Genomic DNA, 21026 nt, shown 5'->3' with positions numbered 1-21026 from the left:
CTAAAAAAGATTTGTTGTTGTTGTTTAGTCGTGTCCGACTCTTCGTGACCCCATGGACCAGAGAATGCCAGGCACTCCTGTCCTCCACTGCCCCCCGCAGCTCGGTCAGACTCATGCTGGTAACCTCGAAAACACTATCCAACCATCTCATCCTCTGTCGCCCCCTTCTCCTTGTGCCCTCCATCTTTCCCAACATCAGGGTCTTCTCCAGGGAGTCTTCTCTTCTCATGAGGTGGCCATAGTACTGGAGCCTCAGCTTCACAATCTGTCCTTCCAGTGAGCACTCAGGGCTGATTTCCTTCAGAATGGAGAGGTTTGATCTTCTTGCAGTCCATGGGACTCTCAAGAGTCTCCTTCAGCACCATAATTCAAAAGCATCAATTCTTCGGCGATCAGCCTTCTTTATGGTCCAGCTCTCACTTCCATACATCACTACTGGGAAAACCATAGCTTTAACTATACGGACCTTTGTTGGCAAGGTGATGTCTCTACTTCTCAAGATGCTGTCTAGGCCTGTCATTGCCCTTCTCCCAAGAAGCAGGCGTCTTTTAATTTCGTGGCTGCTGTCACCATCTGCAGTGATCATGGAGCCCAAGAAAGTAAAATCTCTCACTGCCTCCATTTCTTCCCCTTCTATTTGCCAGGAGGTGATGGGACCAGTAGCCATGATCTTCGTTTTTTTGATGTTGAGCTTCAGACCATATTTTGCACTCTCCTCTTTCACCCTCAATAAAAGGTTCTTTAATTCCTCCTCACTTTCTGCCATCAAGGTTGTGTCATCTGCATATCTGAGGTTGTTGATATTTCTTCCGGCAATCTTAATTCCGGCTAGGGATTCATCCAGCCCAGCCTTTCGCATGATGAATTCTGCATATAAGTTAAATAAGCAGGGAGATAAAATGCAGCCTTGTCGTACTCCTTTCCCAATTTTGAACCATAAGATCAATAAAGCAACCTCACTCCAAAATATCGCACCATGCAATACACACCTACCTACATGTGAAAGTGTGAGTTGACATGTTTAAAGGCTGAGATTGGGGCCCCCTTTGACCTGAGGACTTCCAGTACAATCTCTTGGCTTCTACAGTCATAGGAAAGCTCCTAGGAATACATTATTATACAGTGGTACCTCGGGTTAAGTATTTAATTCGTTCTGGAGGTCCGTTCTTAACCTGAAACTGTTCTTAACCTGAAGCACCACTTCCTCCTGCTGCCGCCGTGCCGCCGTAACACGATTTCTGTTCTCATCCTGAAGCAAAGTTCTTAACCTGAAGCACTATTTCTGGGTTAGCGGAGTCTGTGACCTGAAGCGTATATAACCTGAAGTGTATGTAACCCAAGGTACCACTGTATACAAAAAGTGCACTAAGGACAGTTCTTCCCTTGCTCAACAACTTAGCAGCTTCACCCTGATTGAAGAAATAAAATCCAGCCAAAGCAATTTTTTAAAACCCCTAACACCACTTCCAAAAGATGCTCAGTCTTAGCTTGTTCCTGGGCAGAGATGTGGCAACGATCATTTACTGCCCAGATATGCCTCTTCTCTGTACTGAGTTGGATAACAATTGCTGGTTTGCTATAGAAGGGTTTATCGTGTCTTCGCGGCATCCATGGAGATGACCTATATTGTCCCTGGAGCACCTTTTCCTTCCTAAGCAAGCATGCTGCCTTGTCTTGTCCTTCTGCATCTTGGAAATAGCTTTTTTGTGTGTGTGACATCATCCCGGCACACCTGGCTCACCCGAGGAGTTACTCAGGCGATTCTATATTCCCAGGAAGATGCTGCCCAATCAGCAGGCCTCATGAGCGCAGCCAATCGGCTGGCTCGGAGGTGATGTCATGGTGAGAGCTTGGCAGCCTGGCGGATGCTAAGTGGGTCTTTTAGCATCTTTTCCTGGAAGGAAGCGAGTGAGAGGCTGGGAGCGGCTGGACCAGGTGTCGATCTGGCAAGGGGGTGAGTAGCATCAGACTCAGGAGAGGGTACCCCACAAGCAGCTGCAAAGGCGAGTAAAGGCCAGGGAAGTGGGGAGCGAACCGAGGAAAGAAATAATATTTCTCCCTAGCATTGAAGTTATTTCCTGGGGAAGGGGGGCAAATGCTGGACCCTCAAAAGCAGGGGCTAGAGTTGGAGGGGGGTAGGCATGGGAAAGGCTGTGATGGGGCAGGACCCCAGCACACCTTATGCTTTGGGAAGTCAGCGTAAAATTTTCTGCACCCTCCTGTCTGTCTGTCTATCTATCTATCTATCTATCTATCTATCTATCTATCATCTATCTATCTATCTATCTATCTATCTATCTATCTATCATCTATCTATATCTATCCTTCCTTCCTTCCTTCCTTCCTTCCTTCCTTCCTTCCTTCAGATATATATATAGAGAGAGAGCGTGGGGAGGGTAATATAAATTTCTATAGTACACCTTGTGGTTATTTCTATTTAAATGACCCTGTGTTCCTTTTTCTTGCCACGCTATGCTCACCTTTTATCAACCACATTATTATTCATCCATCTCTTAATCTACCACATTTTCTTTTTGTCACCATGTGCTGGCATTGGGCATCCAGCTGCCCCCCCCCCCGTGCTTTGCCCCTCCTTCCCTTCATCTCACCACTTAGGGGTTTGTGTGTATGGGTGTGAGTGAGAATGCCTAATATACCCATATAAGAAGAAATTGCTGCTTTCCATTTGTTGCAGTCACTGTAACATAACCTGCCTGTGGTCCCAACAAGACGGTTTTGTTTCTCCCAATGCAATATGAAAGACTGTCATTAACGTAACTGGGTGGGTGCCTCGTGGCTTCAGGGACATGCACAGAGATGACAGTGTAGCTTTAAGAAAATAAAGTCCAAGTCAGGTCAGTTTTCATTGGAAGTCAGCACTTTTTTGGGGGCGGGGGGGGGGGCATTTATGTCTCTCTCTTTTCCTAACTGCTCTTCCTTCTGCTTCTACTTCCACACTTGCAATTAACACACCATAATGCAGACCCAGCGACAATGAGCAGGGCTGCCTGCCCTCCCACAGTTTCGTGGGAGAGCAGGAAATTTCTCTACAGTACTCTCACCTAAAAATAGTGAGTTTCTGGTCCCTGTGGTGCGAAGACGAGCAAGTGGGTGAGCAGCACTTGCTTGCTGACATCAGAGGAGGGGCTGCAGAAGGTTTCCTGTGGTCAGGGGTGGGGCTTTTAGTGCCCTGCTGAGTTCCCTCTTGTCCAGCAAAACCAAAACTATGCAGGAAAAAAAACGAACGAAACAACAGCCCTAAGAGCAATGTTACAGTTTCCCCCATTTGCATTATATTCATTGATTGCAGGATCCAGCTTTCCTTGTACAGGATCGGGATTGCCCAGATGCCTACTTTCAGGGGGCAGCAGCGTGGTCGCAACAATGAGCACAGAATTGGCACTCAGCTCCTGACTCTGTAATCCTCCCATCCCAGTTAGTCATTGCTCTCCAGGCTGATAGGCAGAATCTTCTCTTCGCTGCTTAACAAACCTCCTTCCCCTGGTTCTTCTGGGCAGCAACAGGCGATCCCAAAAACTGTTCAGTTTCTTGGAGGTGGGGCAGAACCCTCTAACCAAACTCCTGCTTACGGCCCCTCGCTTTACTTTTTACTCCTACAGGTCATATTCAGCCTAGCCTCAGTTCACTTCCGCATGGTACTTTTCCTCCAGCGAAAGACCACATCGGGGCTTAATATTTATTAGTCAGGGCTCTCTGGGGTTTAGCTGAAGAAGGACCAGCTTTAACTGTAATGGTCGAGTCTTTGAACTAGCAAAGCAGCAGTAGTGAAGTGGCTCTAGAGAGCATGTGCAGAGTGCTTCCCCCTCCGCTCCAGAGGAGAAATGAGAGTATGCAAATATGGATGATTGCACGTGTGCGCGCTTTTGGCTGTGGATTTCCCAACAAACATGTTACACGCACCATGTCTGCAAGCGGTTGGGGTTGGGGGTGATGTACAAATGGGGGTGGGGTCCATAGCTGTCAACGTTTTCCCTTTTTTAAGGGAAATTCCCTTATTCCGAATAGGATTCCTCGCAAGAAAAGGGAAAAGTTGACAGCTATGGTGGGGCAATGTACAATAGCCTTTATCCCTCCCCAGGCTTTTCCTCTGTGACTGACGGCGGTGTTCAAGCTGGAGGGGAACTCGTGGCTGCCATCCGAGCCATCTTCCACCCTTACGTCACCAAATCCTTACTTTTGTTTCCACGAGGCATGCCAAAAGGGAAGGGGAGGCAGCTGCTCTCTCGCCTGTCATTCAAGGGAAACTGCAATGCCTTGCTTGTCAAGGGTGGGTGGGGAGAGAGACCCCCTTCCTGAAATCAGTGCAGGGGTGGGCGCTGGAATTCTTTGGAAAGGGGCGGAGGGGCTGAGTTCCTGATAAAGACGCTTCCAAGGGGAGAAATTTCGCTCGCTCGCTTTTGCAAACCTGCTGTGTACCACGCCAAAGGAGGGTATTTAAAGAATAATGTCAGAGGGCGATCTTTGCTTCTCCTGGAGTCTGACATCTAAGCACCGAGACTGACCATGTGGCAAGAGCCACCCATCATAGCTGTCGACGTTTCTCCTTTTTCAAGGGAAATTCCCTTATTCCGAATAGGATTCCTCGCAAGAAAAGGGAAAAGTTGACAGCTATGCCACTCATTCTTCCACATTCCTTTTTTTGCCAAGTGTGCAAACGATTATTTCTGGGTGGTGGTGGTGAAATAGGATAATTGCTGGATGAGAAAAAAAATATTGTGTTAGTTTTTATGCCTTCTCACTGCATGCATATTGCTATTTTCTTAATTTCTGCCGGGTGCCTGCGTGCTGCGAGCGATGAGTTTTGGGGGATGTGGCAGGGGAAAGAAGCCAGTGAAACACCCCCCCCCCATACTTACACATGCATGCAAAGGCGTGCTGTGGAGCTTCCATTTTGTAGGTGGCTGCAAAGCGAGGTCTCTCCCGTCATGCCCTGCCTGTTTGCAGCTCGAATGAGCTCATCCTATATTATACAGGGCTGTTGTTTCCTCCGCTCTCCCTTATTCATTAAGCTCCGGAGGAGCATCCGCGGCGGAACCACTGCAAAGATGGCCAGCGTCCTCGCTCTCTGTTTCTCTCCCTTACCTCTCTCACATCAGCACCACTTGTTCTAGCAGAGGGCAGTCCTCTCAGTGAAGGCATCTTCTGTTTGAAGAAGGGAGGCGTGGGGTGAAAGTTGCCCATCAGCAATTAACACATGCTGGACAGCAGATTAGGAAGAACAAAGCTCACCTGGTCACAGTCATCTCCTTTCTGTCTGAAATCTGCTCCTTGTTTCTGAATTTGCACCTCTTGGCACCAATGAATCTATTTCTCCTCCTGTCCCCTTTCTGTGTTGGTGGCCACCCTAGTTAGTTCGTTTCCCACCCAACCCCACCCACACCTCCAAGCTGGCCTTTCCCTAAAGGAGATTTTCATACACATCATCTGGTAGAGCCAAGGATAAGCCCCCGCAGCTGTTGACAAAGCCGCTTGCGAAGTCATGACAAAGGAAGGGGTGGCTGTCAGCCACAATTAGCACTCCTGGAATGAGGGGGTGGGTGCTGAGCATCAAGGAAGAAGTCATCTGAGCATCTTGTCTGGTGGTGGAGATGAATCCTAGAACTGTAGAGGTGGAAGGGATCTCCAAGGCAGGGATCACTGCTGACAGATGGCCACCCAGCCTCTCTTTAAAGGCCTTCAAAGGAGAGTCCACACCTTCTGAGGGAATCGGTTCCACTGTCAAACACCTCTTGCCATCAGAAAGTGTGGGAAGCTGCAACAACAGCAGCAAGAATACTCATCGCAAAGCACTGGAAGACACAAGATTTGCCCACCTTGGAAGAATGGCAGATACAAGTGATAGATTATATGGAGATGGCAGAAATGACTGGCAGAATCCGAGACCTGGGAGAAGAGTCGGTGGAAGAGGACTGGAAGAAGTTTAAAGACTATCTGCAGAAATACTGCAAAATTTATGAATGTTAAAATGATGTTGGACATAAAAATAATATGGCATTAGTGATAAAGTTAAAAAGAGTATGCAAAAAAGGGTTAAAGATTAGAGATATATTATGTCAAATTTAAACAATATGGCACAAGCGATTAAGTTATAAGGAATAGCTAAGAATCAAATTAAAAAGAGAAGAATGATTGGTGACAGAATAGGTTGAACTATATAATTCTCAATGAGACTGGAAGAGGGTAAGGATTTGCTGAATCTGATTGGGCAAAGGGGAACACAAAAAAGGGAGATGTGAGGAAGTCAAGAAAGAGGGTTAAATAACTATGATGTTAAAAAATGGATTTTTTCTTTTTTATGTTTTTTAATATCTTTTTTGATGTATCTCTTTTTTCTTTTGTGTATGTTTTTGTTGCATGTATTTATGTGTTTCTTTTGTAAAATCTCAATAAATATTCTTTTTAAAAAAACCAGAAAGTGTGGGAAGCTTCACCAGAGGAACTTGCAGGACAAGGTGGGATGGCATGATTTCCTTTGAACATGTGCAGAGTGTCCCATTCCTCACCACCAGCCAGCTTCCAGACACCTGGAGGAGCTTAAGAGCAGGGCTTTATGCATCCGAGGTGGCTAAGGAAGAGAATTAAAAATATATTTAGAATGAAAACAAGCTAGGGCTCACCAGAACCTTGTCCTCAATGTCTGCTTTCCGTGCCACGTGCCACAATGCAACCCTGGAAGGATAGGATGAAGCAACAGTAAAGAAAACAGTGGTCTTGAGCATGTTCTTACCCCCCCAATCCGGTGATAGCGGCACCACTATGTGCTGTAGTCAAGTGTCACAATTGATCAGGTGAGGGGAAAGCACCCCTCCCTGCTGCTAATGCCCCCCAATTCCACCCCCCCCCGTCACAGCAAACAAGGTGTCAGTTTCCATTTGCAAAGATGGCTTCTGGTCTCATTCTCAGAAGGACTCTGTGCTCTGTGTCCGACCCAACATCTGGTGGCTTTCCCTCACTTGCACTATGCAGGATCAGGCCAAGGGTCCTTCTAGTCCAACCTCCTGTTCTCACAGTGGCCAACCAGATGCCCCTTCTGGGAGCCCCACAAGCAGGATTTGAGCGCAGGAGCCCTCTCTCCTCTTGCTCTTTCCAGCAACTGGTATTCAGAAGCACTGAAGGAGGCAGAGCCTAGCCAGCATGGCTAAGTCAAAACAAAATAAAAAAATTCCTTCCAGTAGCACCTTAAAGACCAACTAAGTTAGTTCTTGGTATGAGCTTTCGTGTGCATGCACACTTCTTCAGATACCTGAAGAATATCTGATATTCAGATATCTGAAGAAGTCTGCATGCACACGAAAGCTCATACCAAGAACTAACTTAGTTGGTCTTTAAGGTGCTACTGGAAGGAATTTTTTTATTTTGTTTTGACTATGGCAGACCAACATGGCTACCTATCTGTAACTGCAGCATGGCTAAGGTAAAGGTAAAGGTACCCCTGCCCGTACGGGCCAGTCGTGACCGACTCTAGGGTTGCGCACTCATCTCGCTCAAGAGGCCGGGAGCCGGCGCCATCCGAAGACACTTCCGGGTCACGTGGCCAGCGTGACAAAGCTGCTCTGGCGAGCCTGCACCAGCGCTGCACACGGAAATGCTGTTTACCTTCCCGCTATAAAGCGGTACCTATTTATCTACTTGCACTTAGGGGTGCTTTCGAACTGCTAGGTGGGCAGGAGCTGGGACCGAACGATGGGAGCTCACCCCGCCGTGGGGATTCGAACAGCCGACCTTACGATCAGCAAGTCCTAGGCACTGAGGTTTTACCCACAGCGCCACCCGCGTCCCTAGCCAGCGTGGCTAGTAGCCAACAATAGCTGGCTGGGAGGCCCCAGCCCCTTTTCACGTGTGACAGAAATGATGGTTTTTGGACATGTGTGTTGCTAATGCAGTGCAGGAAGAGGGCAAATGCTACATAGGTTATGGCCGATGTGCCTTTGAGCACAAAACCGGATCTGAGCATCACTGGTGAACAGACTGGGACTCCCCCCTCATTGTAGGCTGGGAACGTCTCTCCGCAGCTGCAGCCTGCTGTGTCTTATATAACCAGTGAGTGGGAAGAACTTTGACAGAAGCTGTGTCAGATGGGAAGGCAATGGAGGCTTAGCAGACTGATTTTGCTCTGAAGCCTGTTGCCAGAGCATCTACAGATATATATGGATTTTGTCCAGCTGGGATGGAGGTTTGGAGGTCACACAAATGCCCCAGACACATCGTGCCTGCTGCAGGAGTCCCCAGCACAAAGCTTAGCCCAGCTGTAGTTTGCTGGAACAGGGACAAGCAAGCGTGGCACCTTCAAGACATACGTGACTACAACTCCCAGCATCCTCTACCATGGGCTGTGCTGGCTGGGGCTGATGGGAGTTGTGGCCCAGCCACTTCCATAGGGCACCACATTGGCTACCCCTATGTCAGAGACATCACCTTGCCAACAAAGGTCGATATAGTGAAAGCTCTGGTTTTCCCAGTAGTGATGTATGGAAGTGAGAGCTGGACCATCAAGAAGGCTGATCGCCGAAGAATGGATGCTTTTGAATTCTGGTGCTGGAGGAGACTCTTGAGAGTCCCATGGACTGCAAGAAGATCAAACCTCTCCATTCTGAAGGAAATCAGCCCTGAGTCCTCACTGGAAGGACAGATCCTGAAGCTGAGGCTCCGAGACTTTGGCCACCTCATGAGAAGAGAAGACTCCCTGGAAAAGACTCTGATGAGGGCACAAGGAGAGAGGACGAGATGGTGGGACAGTGTTTTCGAAGCTACCAGCATGAGTTTGACCAAACTGCGGGAGGCAGTGGAAGACAGGATGGCCTGGCGTGCTCTGGTCCATGGGGTCACAAAGAGTCGGACACGACTAAACGACTAAACAACAACAGCGTCAGACTACATGGCACACTAAAAGTCAGACCGCTTCATGACCCCGGGCTGGCTGACCACAAAAAAGTAATAATGAAACCTCATGATTTCTCTTTGATATCTCACCCCCTACTCCCCGTCCCATGACATTTTGGTTAGATGCTTTGCTCTGATTGTCTTTTGAGACATGAATGTAGGGCCCAGAAATCCATGACAACTTTTTAAAGGACAATTCCTTCTATCTCTTCTCCGCAGAGCAGCTGCTTCCCCACCCTGTGTATGGTACCGAATGGCTCCCATTGTCTATTTTTTTTTTTAAATAATTTTTATTCGTTTTTCAAACACATAATAAGAACAAAACAAGACAAACAAAAGAAAAACAAGAAAATCAAAACACACAAAGCAATTAAGCCAATATAACTTCAAAATCATCATTTCATACCCTTCTTTCTTTTGACTTCCCCATACCTCCCCATCTCTGCATCCTTGTTTAGTGATTCTTTAGCAACCCTTTAGTCAATTGTCTTAATTCCCTTTCATAAAATTTCCTTTAGTTTTTTAGTTACTGCTGCAATTCTCTACCTCTTAGCCCCTGACATCTTAACATTCCTCAATTTTGCAATAGTTTTTAAGATATATTTTAAATTTCTTCCAGTCCTCATCCACTGTCTCCTTCCCCTGGTCGCGGATTCTGCCCGTCATCTCAGCCAGTCCCATAAAGTCCATCACCTTTGTTTGCCATTCTTCCAGAGTAGGTAGTTCTTGCCTCTTCCAATACTTTGCCAGTAGAATTCTTGCTGCTGTAGTGGCATACATAAAGAAAATCCTATCCTTCTTTAACACCAATTGGCCAACCATGCCCAAGAGAAAAGCCTCTGGTTTCTTAGGAAAAGTCCACCTAAGGACCTTCTTAATTTCATTATAGATCATTTCCCAGAAAGCTTTAATCTTTGGGCAGGTCCACCAAAGGTGGTAAACGAATGGCTCCCATTGTCTAGACTCTGTTTTTCCTCCCTAGCTGTGAGGGCTGTGTTAAGTGGGGTCATCAGAGACCTGGTGCCATTTGCTTCCAAGCGCTGATTCACACTGCCAGGTGGCCTCTTGTGTCTGTGTTGGTTAGAGTGCCCTTCTCATTGTAGGGGGGTGGGCTGGATGGCCCTTTGGGCCCCTTCCAACTCTACAACTCTATGATTCTAACTCCAGAAAGCTATCTTTGCCAAATGGAGCAGAGATACCTGCATTGGCTACAATAACCCACATGTTCTTATCTTTACACAGCCTCTGAACATAGACCAAGTGCTCGTTAGGCCATTCTCCCTATCCCTGTATCTTTTCCAAGGGAGGAGAAAATCATTTGGGGATATTAAACTTCTGAAGAACAGCGATATTATTACTTACTCTGGCAAAAATGCATCGAGTTAGTAATAGTCTTGCTGTGAGTAGCTGCATTCTTGCAAACAAGACCTGATCAACAAAATCTTTTTTTTTTAAAAAAAAAAAAATTATTAAAGTTTTGAAAGTTACAAAAAGAAAAAAGAAAAGGAATTAAACATAACAAAACCATACAATACAATACAAAGACAAAAATATTACATATACATAACAAAAATAAAACAAAAACAATCAAGAAAAAAAGAAAAAAGAAACACAACCAATACTTTCAATGTTATTAACTTTCTTTTACTTGTTTCAGCGACCTTCTCACACCTCCCTTTTTTTGTATTCCACTTCGATTAATTGTTTCAGCAAATCCTTTCCATCTTCCTCAAATTTCTGTCCTATCATTTAACTTAACAAATTCTAACATTATTTTTTTCCTTTAATCCAATTACAATCTATTATACTTAATTCTTTATAACATTTCTGCTAAAGCCATGTAACTTCATTCCAACATCTTTCTAACATTCCTTAATTTTACAATATTTCTGTAGATAATCTTTAAATTTCTTCCAATCTTCTTCCACCAACTCTTCTCCCTGGTCTCGGATTCTGCCAGTCATTTCTGCCAATTCCATGAAGTCCATCACCTTCATCTGCCATCTGATCAACAAAATCAACACTTCACAGTTGTAGAGGGGAAGGCAGTTGTTCGAAACAGCCCTTACATAGAAGGGTCTCTGGAAAACAAGTGAAGAAGTTTATTGAGGAGTGGTAGACTCTTAACTGGGATTGAACAGAGAGACGCAGTAATAGCCCGCTGGATGAGGGTGGACATTTCACTGCCTGACAGAGCTCTTCACACCTCCTCACACTTTCAGAAACAGAAATAAGGGGGTTAAATATTCAAATGCTATTAATTTGTACCGATCACTTTTTGCATTGTTGCAGAACCCAGCCTAGAATCTGGTTTATTGGGTGCATTTTTTTTAATTTTTTAATATCTATATTATGGTAACTGTGAAATAGCCCTACCAAAGCAAGATACCCCAATTGATTCCTCCTTTCTTCAGCATACAAACTGTAGCATCTTGACATTATGTTTCCCCCTTTTTTCCTGGAAAAGTTCAAAGCACAACCCGGTAACTAAATTCACCCTTGTTCATTTGCTTTCTTTCGTGTCTCTGCAGATTGCAAGCAGGACACGGTCTTTGCCTACTCAGATACGCGCTCAGACAGCAGGAGGCCCAGAACACCAGGCACCATGACGCTGGCAGGTATGGAAACGCGAGTGTTCTCGCTGCTTGGTCAATAAGCAGGTCCATGGAGAAGATAAGAAGACCCTTGTCTTGGATCAGTCCAAAAGGCCAGCATCTTCCTTCCCACATTGTGCAACCTATGGTCAAATGCTTCCACGAAGCCCATGACTGAAACATGGGATTATAGCACCCCTGCTGCTGTTTGCCCCTTGGGACGGGTGGGTCAGAAGGCAGGGAGACCATCAGAAGGTGCCACCAGACCTAATGACAGGCAGAGCTGGCTCGTCCTAGTTTTGTCCCCATCTAGGGACAGCTGCCCTGCTACTGCCCCCACCCATGCCTCCCTTACCTGGGTTGTGCTGTAGCACCCATGAAATGGCAATGGTTTTTGGAGAGATCTCACAGAGGCATAGCTGTCAACTTTTCCCTTTTCTTGCGAGGAATCCTATTCGGAATAAGGCCCTTTTAAAAAAGGAAACGTTTACAGCTATGCACAGAGAGCATGAGATAATTCAATATTTTGGTAAGATCTTGCAGAATGTGTGAGATTTCAGCAAGATCTCACAAGATCTCGTCTGGAAGCACCACCACCTATCTGCCAACGGATGAGTGTCAACTTCCAACGGGCAGGGGCACTGCCTCATGGCTTTCCGCCACCTGAGGCAGCTTTCTCAGTCCGCCTTATGGGTGTGCCGGCCCTGCCCCCATCCTCCTCTCTGTTGAGTTCTACAAGGGAAGCAGCAAGATAAGGAGGAGGAGGAAGAGGCCAGGCAGTTGTATGGATGGGATTTAGTGATGGACTTTTTTTAAAAAATAATAATATTTTATTACATTTTAAGAGTAAAAAGGTTATAAGACAATAAATAGAAAAAAGAAACACAAGAAAAATACAAAAACACAAAAATACAACACAAAAATACGAAAATGCAAACATTTCACATAGAACAAGAAAAAAGAAAAAAAAAGAAAAAAGAAAAAACCTTCTTTTTAAATTTCTCATCTTTGAATAACTTATTTTCCTGACTTCCTCACGCCTCCCTTTTTTGTATTCCATTTAAAGATTGGTTCAGCAAATTCATATCCTATTAGTTTATCCTTGATTATTTTTCCTCACATATTATGATTTCAAATTTTCATCTAATATCAACCGTTCTTACATATTCTTATACCTTATTACTAGAACCTCTTCATTTCATTTCAATGTCATCAACATTCAAAAATTTTTTAGTGCTGGACTTTGACCTTTCCTGACAAAGTGTTTTCCCCCTCCCTGCAGCCTACAAAGAAAAAATGAAGGAGCTCCCTTTAGTGTCCCTCTTCTGTTCCTGCTTCCTCTCTGACCCCTTAAACAAACCATCTTATAAATATGAAGGTAAGTGAGGCAACCAACCCATTAACTCCCAGGCGCTTGTGGGTTTGGGGCTGCTGCCCTATGTGTCCCATTTGCTCAGCTCCTTCCGCCCGTGATCTTTTCCACAAATGGTGGATGGCACCACTCCCTCCTGCCTCCCTTTCCCATGGGCTCTGAGAAGGCTTGAAGGTAATATATTATATATGATGATATATTATGAATCTAACAGACATGCATTATGCATTCTTATACTCTAGACAATGCCAGCAGACATGCCCACACCCTGTGAGTAACACAGGAGAGGCTCCACTTCTTTTCTTTTATAAAAAATATGTTTTTATAAAATGGAGTTTGTGAAAAATTGAATTGTTTTGACATTTACATGTCACTTAGGTTTAAGCTGCTCTGTAGTCGAGATGGTCCCAAGTGATCAAAGCAGCCAGGCATCCACTACCAACCCTGGTCATGTTAGGAATGGAATCTAGGTTAGTAGTTCAGGTCTGACAACAGCTGGATGCTCCTTGCACCTGCTCCTGGCAAGGAGAGAAACTGTGGGAATATTCAGGGATGCAGGAGAGGATATATTGTCTGATTATATCCTTTTCCAACTTGTGTTAGCAAGTTCCACAGTTTAGCAGAGTAACATCCCCCTTTTTAAACTCACAGCGGATGTGTTTGTTCAGGCTCGCTAAAGCCTCTATAATAACTGTTCTGGTATTTCCCCCTCATTCCCTCATAAAAGATAAAACATGACACAGTCTTCTACAAAAGTATAAAAAGGTTTACTCACATATCATTCTGTTCACAATTGGATCCCAGAAGGCAGACTTAGCTTAGAAAAGTAACATACACCTGGAAACTATCTCATAAGGAGACAGTGTCTTTGTCCTCTCTGGGCTGAGGCATCTTTGGCTAAGCAGATGTTGCTTCTTTGACGAAAGTAGTCACAGAGAGAGAGATGGCGGCCAGTCCTATGCTTTTGTTACCTGCACAGGTGAGGCCACACCCACCTCTAGTCACCTGCAGAGGAAGTCTGTCCCAGCCCAGAAGGAAACAGGAAGTTTACCTGCTGGCTGGACAAACGTTCCTCCCCATGTGTAAACATGTTCACTCTAGGAATGTTGTACCTGATTGCTCTTGTGTTTCACATCCCACAGAAACGTCATGGTCCATTCCCTCTCCAAACACCTATTTCATTTTTATTTAGCAAGCCCAGAGAAAGAAGCAGCTGGAGCATAGCCTTTTCCTGTAGTGAACTGCTCTGGGATCTTCAGATGAAGGGCGGAATATAAATTTAATAAATACAACGATAATAATGAAAAATAGTGGGGTGGAGAGAAGAATAGGCTCCCCAGATCCTGAGGAGGGGCTCTTTCTTTGTTCTTGTGGGGTTCATGCTTTCTACTCTGAAGTCTGGAAGCCTTTTCCAAACTTGCTTGTTTGGAGAAGATCTCCATGTCTGTAATGTTGTCGAGGGTTTAATAATAATAATAATAATAATAATTTATACCCCACCCATCTGGGTGGGTCTCCCCAGCCACTCTGGGCGGCTTCCAACAAAGTATTAAAATACAGTGGTTTGTTAAACATTAAAAGCTTCCCTAAACAGGGCTGCCTTCAGATGTCATCTAAAAGTCTGGTAGTTGTTGTTCTCTTTGACATCAGGTGGGAGGGCGTTCCACACGGCGGGCGCCACCACCGAGAAGGCCCTCTGTCTGGTTCCCTGTAACCTCACTTCTCACAGGGAGGGAACCGTCAGAAGGCCCTCGGTGCTGGACCTCAGTGTCTGGGCAGAACGATGGAGGTGGAGACTCTCCTTCAGGTATACTGGGCTGAGGCCGTTTAGGGCTTTAAAGGTCAGCACCAACACTTTGAATTGTGCTCGGAAACGTACTAGGAGCCAGTGTAGGTCTTTCATGTTCTGGGAACATGATCCAGAGTGCACAATCTATTATCACAGGACAGAACTCATATTAATAGCAGCCTGGCTGCAGGGGCAGACTTAGTTCTTTCAAATTTCAGTGGTGCTCTGTGTGTGAGCCCAAAATTTGGCACCCTTTGCTTCTCACTTTCCGTTCTGCTCAATTCACTATGTCATAGCTGTGACACCCTGCAGTGCCCACTTGACTCAGCTCCCAGTGCAGGGCAACTGGTCACACTGCCCTAAATCCTCTTCTGCTGATTGGAATCAGATCCAATGTGGGGACTGGATTATATCAGCAGATGCCTGGTGGGTGTCTGGTGGGTGTTAGGCAACCAGGGAAGCTCCCAAGTTCAGTTCTCAGTGACATATCCAGGGGAGACTTTCTGTCTGAAACACTGGAGAGCTGCTGCCAGTCAGTGCTAAGCTCAATGGACCAGTTGTCTGACACTGAATAAGACCCCTTCCTGTACTTTCTCTAGCTGGATGCCCTGAGTTATTCCCAGCCTCCATTAACACATTTGCTCTTTAGCATGATTACATCCCAGCCTCTCCCTCCCTCTTCTCTTCCAGTAGACACCGTAGACCTCACTTGGTGCGTCATTTCTGACATGGAGGTCATCGAGCTCAACAAGCGCACCTCCGGCCAGTCCTTTGAGGTCATCCTGAAGCCACCCTCCTTTGACGGGATCCCAGAATTCAATGCCTCTCTGCCCCGACGGCGAGACCCCTCCCTGGAAGAGATCCAGAAGAAGCTGGAAGCGGCTGAGGAGAGACGCAAGGTGAGGCCCTTCCACAGCACCCAGTTGGCAAACATGGCAGGCCTTTCAGGGGGTGCAACATGGTTTGGTTTTACAGGGGACTGGGAAGGGAACTTGCCATCTCCTCCATGTGCCAGGAAAAGGGCAATTGGAGTGGTTCAAATGTCACATCAGGCCAGTTGCACCCTTCCAGCATTTTCATTGGTGAGCAGTTTATGAGTCTGCTCTCAGCATCTGCAAGCAGACCCATTAAGCTGGTTCATGACTAACCCCCTCCTCCTTTTCCATTACCTCTCTGTGATAAGGCTAGGGTAAAGTTAAAGGGACCCCTAACCATTAGGTGCAGTCGTGGCTGACTCTGGAGTTGCGGCGCTCATCTCCGGGTCACGTGGCCAGCATGACTAAGCTGCTTCTGGTGAACCAGAGCAGCGCACGGAAACGCCGTTTACCTTCCCGCTGGAGCGGTACCTATTTATCTACTTGCACTTTCATGTGCTTGCAAACAGCGAGGTTGACAGGAGCAGGGACTGAGCAACGGGAGCTCACCCCGTTGCAGGAATTCAAACCGCCGACCTTCTGATTGGCAAGTCCTAGGCTCTGTGGTTTAACCCACAACGCCACCTGTGTCCCTTTGTGACAAGGCTATAAGCCTTTATAAATACAGTGGTGCCCCGCAAGACGAACGCCTCGCAAGACGGAAAACCCGCTAGACGAAAGGGTTTTCCGTTTTGGAGGCGCTTCGCAAAACGAATTTCCCTATGGGCTTGCTTCACAATACAAAATGTCTTGTGAGTTCCTGCGGGGTTTTTTCCCTTCCCCCCCTTTTCCTAAGCCCTAAGCCGCTTATCAGCTGATCCGCTGATAAGCCGCTTAACAGCTGATCGCTAAAAGCCGCTAAACCGCTAATAGCACTAATCCGCTAAGCTGTCAATGGGCTTGCTTCACAAGACGAAAAAACCGCTAGACGAAGAGCCTCACGGAACGGATTAATTTCGTCTTGCGAGGCACCACTGTAAGGACAAATGAAAATTCAGGGAAGAATCTTGAGCCCCCTAGAACCCCACTGCTTTTGTGGCTCTAGCTTGACTCCTAAGGGAAACAAGCAGCTGCACCCGATCAATGAAACATGATGCAACACAGGAAATGTTATAAGTTGCTGGAGTTTATTTCTCAAGGGTATGTACAGACAGGGCCATCAAGTACATTCACGGCCTTTTGCGGGCACATTCCTTTGGTCAGTGGTATGCACACTGCCATCTTCATAGAATCACAGAATTGTAGACTCAGAAGGGACCCTAGGGGTTGACTACTCCAATCCCCTGTGATGCTGGAATCTCAGCTAAATCGCATCTCAGCTAAATCATATATGATAGATGGGCATCCAACCTCTGCTGAAAAAACCTCTTATGAAGGAGACTCTACCACCTTCATAGTCATATTGTTCTTTTGGTTTTGTAATGTAGTCATAAAGTTTCTGCCTTGGTGCAAGGGAAGGGAGCCTCTGGGCCTACACAGAGTGCAATGTAACTAAGGGAGCCTATGCTAACAAACCTTTGGAAATAAACTCACAAAGGGGGATTTAAAAGCAGTGAAAGGGGAGGGAACAAAGAAACTAATGTTTGTTAGCTACAGAGGACTTGCCCTCTCTGTGCCCAATTTAATAATAATAATAATAATAATAATAATAATAATAATAATTGTATTTATACGCAGCCCATCTGGCTGGGTTTCCACAGCCACTCTGGGCGGCTTACAGTACATATAAAAACATACTAAATGTCAAACATTAAAAACTTCCAGACACAGGGCTGCCTTCAGTTGTCTTCTAAAAGTTGTGTTGTTCTTTATCTCCTTGACATCTGTTGGGCGGGTGCCACTACTGAGAAGGCCCTCTGCCTGGTTCCCCGTAGCTTGGCTTCTCACAGCGAGGGAACCGCCAGAAGGCCCTCGGCGCTGGACCTCGATGTCCAGGATGAACGATGGAAGTGGAGATGCTCCTTCAGTTATACAGGACCGAGGCCGTTTAGTTGTAGTTTCCAGGTTGCCTTCAAAGGTAGCCCCACGTAGAGCGCATTGCAGTAGTCCAAGTGGGAGATAACTAGAGCATGCACCACTCTGAGGGCAGGGAGGGTCTCAGCCTTGCTCATGCTGCCTGCATAAGCATGCAGGTCAAGACGCCTGCAAATTGAGGTATGCAAAAGTGCTTTAAGAAGCTTAAGGCAGCCCTGTTCAGGGAAGTTTTTAATATGTAATGCTGTACTGTTTTTAACACTGATTGGGAGCCGCCCAGAGTGGCTGGGGAAACTCAGCCAGATGGGCGGGGTATAAATAATAAATTATTATTATTATTATTATTATTATTATTATTATTATTATTATTATTATTATTCCCGACTGGGGTGCTTCAAAGGAGGAGGCTGACGTCAGAGCCAGAAAAATCTCAAGCAGCTCTCCAAAACGCTGCCAAAGCATTTTGAGGTCAAAAAGGCACTGTGCGTTGATGATACAAGGAAGGTCTCCCGTAATGAGGAAATGTGTGTGGTTTGCCAGCCAGTGAATTATTGATCAGCCATTGGGTGGCATCTCGCCATCTCCCTGCCTGACCTTGGCAGGTACTCAAGAATGGGCCTTGCCAGCCACAACAGCCGGATGTCAGAGATGAATGAATTCCTGTCCATGGCTCAGTTTCCTTCTAGTCCGAGTAACCAGATCCAGCATTAACCCTTTCCTGTTCCATATGTGTGGGAAGTGGCAGCTACCCACTGCTTCCTGTCTGGAAAGAGATTCAGCAGTGCTGAGTAGCTCGCTTCCTATACTCCCACCCACAGGGCTGAACACACTTGGATGCAAGTGCACTTTGGTAACCACTCAGCAATCTTACCCAGATTTTTAACCCTTTTTAACTATTGATGGCTACTAGCCACATTGGCTCTGCTCTGCCTCCATAGTCCGAGGCAGCAGTGCTTCTGAATCCAAGTTGCTGGAAGCCACAGGAAGGGAGAGGGGTCTTGTGTTCAAATCCTGCTTGTGAGTTTCCCACATGCATTTGGTCAGCCAGGTGGCTGGACTAGATGGGTCATTGGCCTGATCCAACAGACTTTTCCTATTTGATATGGGGGAGCCATTCTGAAATGTATAGGACTCCATGCAGGGGAAAGAGATGGGCGGATTCCAAAGCCGTTTCACAGGCGACAACAAAAGAGCAGGAAGGTTGTAATGCAGTTGCAGATCCCCCTTCCGCAGCTCTCAATCAGTTTAGAAGCAAGACGCAAGCAGAATTAGAACTTTAATTCTTTTGCCCCCTGCCCCTCACATGCACAGTAAGCACCAGGGAGAGGCTTAGAAGCATCTTTGACATGTGGGAAACCGGGAAGATCCATACTTGCCTCCCAACAGTGTGGATTGGGTCAAAGGATGACTGTCTTTGATGCCTTGTCTTGTTTTGTGAGTTTAGTACCAGGAAGCAGAGCTGCTGAAGCACCTGGCGGGCAAGCGGGAGCACGAGAGAGAGGTCATTCAGAAAGCCATCGAGGAGAACAACAACTTCATCAAGACGGCCAAGGAGAGGCTGATGCAGAAGATGGAGTCCAACAAGGAGAACCGGGAGGCACATCTAGCTGCTATGTTGGAACGCTTGCAGGAGAAGGTGAGGAGGAGCCAGCTGCAACGAAAAGAGCTGCGGGAGGTGTGGGTTGGGCTACGTCAGAGAGATTTGCAGGATGGAGGCAGCACTGCTGCTGAATCCCAGTTGCTGGAAACCTCAGGAAGGGAGAGGGCTCTTGAACTCGGGTCCTGCCTCCTGGTTTCCACAGGCATCTAGTTGGCAATGATGAGAAGAGGATGTTGAACTAGGTGGACAATCCTTGCACTAGAACGGACCTATTGGATACCACCCTGATTCAGCGGATCTCAACCTGTGGGTCCCCAGATGTTGGTGGACTACAGCTCCCATCATCCCTGAGCTCTGGCCTTGCTAGATAAGGATGATGGGAGTTGCAGTCCAACAACATCTGGGGACCCACAGGTTGAGAACCACTGCAATATCAGAACAATTTTTAAAATACTTACACAGTACAATTGCATCGGAATCAGAGTTTTGGTTCCAAGGGTTCTGCATCCAGCATTCCCAGAGCCTGCACACTGAGTGGGTCTTGCCCAGCAAGGAAAGGAGAGAGCCTCAGCTTTCTTCACGTGGGGTAACCCAAACAGATCTGGCACGGAAAGAGTTTTTAAGCTTTCTGCAAGGCCATCTCCGTACACTGGATCTAGAAGCCTAGGGGCGCTCTCACAAGAGCTTGTGGGACATCAGATGGCACTGTGAGATCTTGCGAGAGCATCCCAGAATGGGTGTGCTGAACCAAACTTGCTCCCTCCAAGCAAGGCGGAGAGCTTAAATGGAGAGTGTATTAACTTATGGTCTGAGTGTGTGGTTTGGGAGCTGCACAGTCAGGGGGAAAACAATGCTGTCCAGGGTTGTCAAGACTGCGGAGAGAATAATTGGGTGCACTCTTCCCACCTTGGATCAAATCTATGCTTCCAGGTGCCATAAGAAAGCTGCAGAGATAGCGCAGGATAGTGCGCACCCCGGAAATGATCTCTTTCAGCTTCTGCCTTCTGGAAGAAGGTACAGGGTTATAAAGACTAGGACTAGCCGCCTGAGAAACAGTTTCTACCCAAATGCGATTTTGGTTTTAAACACAGTGTAGGGTAGTCTCTATGGGAGTATATTGTATTTAATTATGGGGTATCAGAGTTTCTAGGGGGTTAACCAGGCTGGGATAGCTGGGATAGCAGGCTTGTTGGGTTTTGAATGTCTTATGTAGATTTTTCAATTTCGTTGTTCTGTATGGGACAATGACAGTAAAGATTATCGTAAAGTAAAAGCTCTTTATGTGCTGAGTAACCCAAAGCAGACCTGGTGCAAACAAACCTTTCGTTCTCTCTGCCTTGCTCACATTTAACTCGTGCAATTTCAACCCCCTTCAACCGCTTATGGTTGAAATTGTGCAAGTTAAAAGCGTGCAGGATATGACCATAACACATCTGTCTACACCCTCCTCTGTAAATATGTTTGACCCAGTTTGGAAGCCACCTGAGCAAGTGACCATCCCCTCACCTTGGCGGTGTCTCCACAGGACAAGCATGCTGAGGAGGTCCGGAAGAACAAGGAGCTGAAGGAAGAAGCCTCGAGGTAAAGGCACCCCACTCCCCGCCGGGGCGGGCACATGACACTTTGGACTGACAGCTCCAAAAGAAGAAGAAGATGATGATGATGATGGCAGGCGGCTGACGTGCCAGTGGTGGTGGCGATGGCGGCAGCGGCGGCTGCCTCCAAGTGCAACGTGTTGACTGACGGATCGGGACTGTCCTCTGCTTTCGTTGTTTGTGAATGTGAAGAATTGGTTGGTGACAGCATCACGTGTGTTTCAGGGAGGGAGGGGGAACCGCAAGGGGAAGAAAGAGCTGGGAGGAAGAGCTGGGTGTATTTGGGG

At 46.6% G+C, this 21026-nt stretch overlaps 1 protein-coding gene across 3 annotated transcripts; it reads left to right on the top strand.

Annotated features, from left to right (window-relative positions):
- The first annotated feature begins 1812 nt into the window (after positions 1–1812).
- On the top strand, positions 1813–21024 carry STMN4 (stathmin 4). 3 transcript variants are annotated; one of them, XM_079969064.1, is made up of 6 exons: positions 1813–1954; positions 11433–11519; positions 12778–12873; positions 15350–15555; positions 18989–19180; positions 20670–21024. In XM_079969064.1, the coding sequence occupies exons 2-6, from the start codon at positions 11507–11509 to the stop codon at positions 20727–20729; spliced, it is 567 nt and encodes a 188-aa protein (XP_079825190.1). In that variant the 5' UTR covers positions 1813–1954; positions 11433–11506; the 3' UTR covers positions 20730–21024. The 3 variants fall into 3 exon arrangements, with proteins under 3 accessions (XP_079825190.1, XP_079825189.1, XP_079825191.1); XM_079969063.1 differs by having other exon boundaries at positions 15347–15555; XM_079969065.1 differs by having other exon boundaries at positions 15347–15555; positions 20615–20718.
- The last annotated feature ends 2 nt before the right edge of the window (positions 21025–21026 follow it).

The sequence above is a fragment of the Podarcis cretensis genome (genome assembly GCF_951804945.1).
Source record: "Podarcis cretensis genome assembly, chromosome: 3".
In the NCBI taxonomy this organism is placed as follows: domain Eukaryota; kingdom Metazoa; phylum Chordata; class Lepidosauria; order Squamata; family Lacertidae; genus Podarcis; species Podarcis cretensis.
This window is presented reverse-complemented; position numbering and strand designations above follow the sequence as displayed.

Bases quoted from the DNA above. Each gene is read 5' to 3' on its own strand.
- STMN4 (XM_079969063.1), top strand. The intron at 12,874-15,346 runs GTAAGTGAGGCA...CTTCTCTTCCAG, and splicing joins ACCATCTTATAAATATGAAG to TAGACACCGTAGACCTCACT. The intron at 19,181-20,669 runs GTGAGGAGGAGC...GTGTCTCCACAG, and splicing joins TGGAACGCTTGCAGGAGAAG to GACAAGCATGCTGAGGAGGT.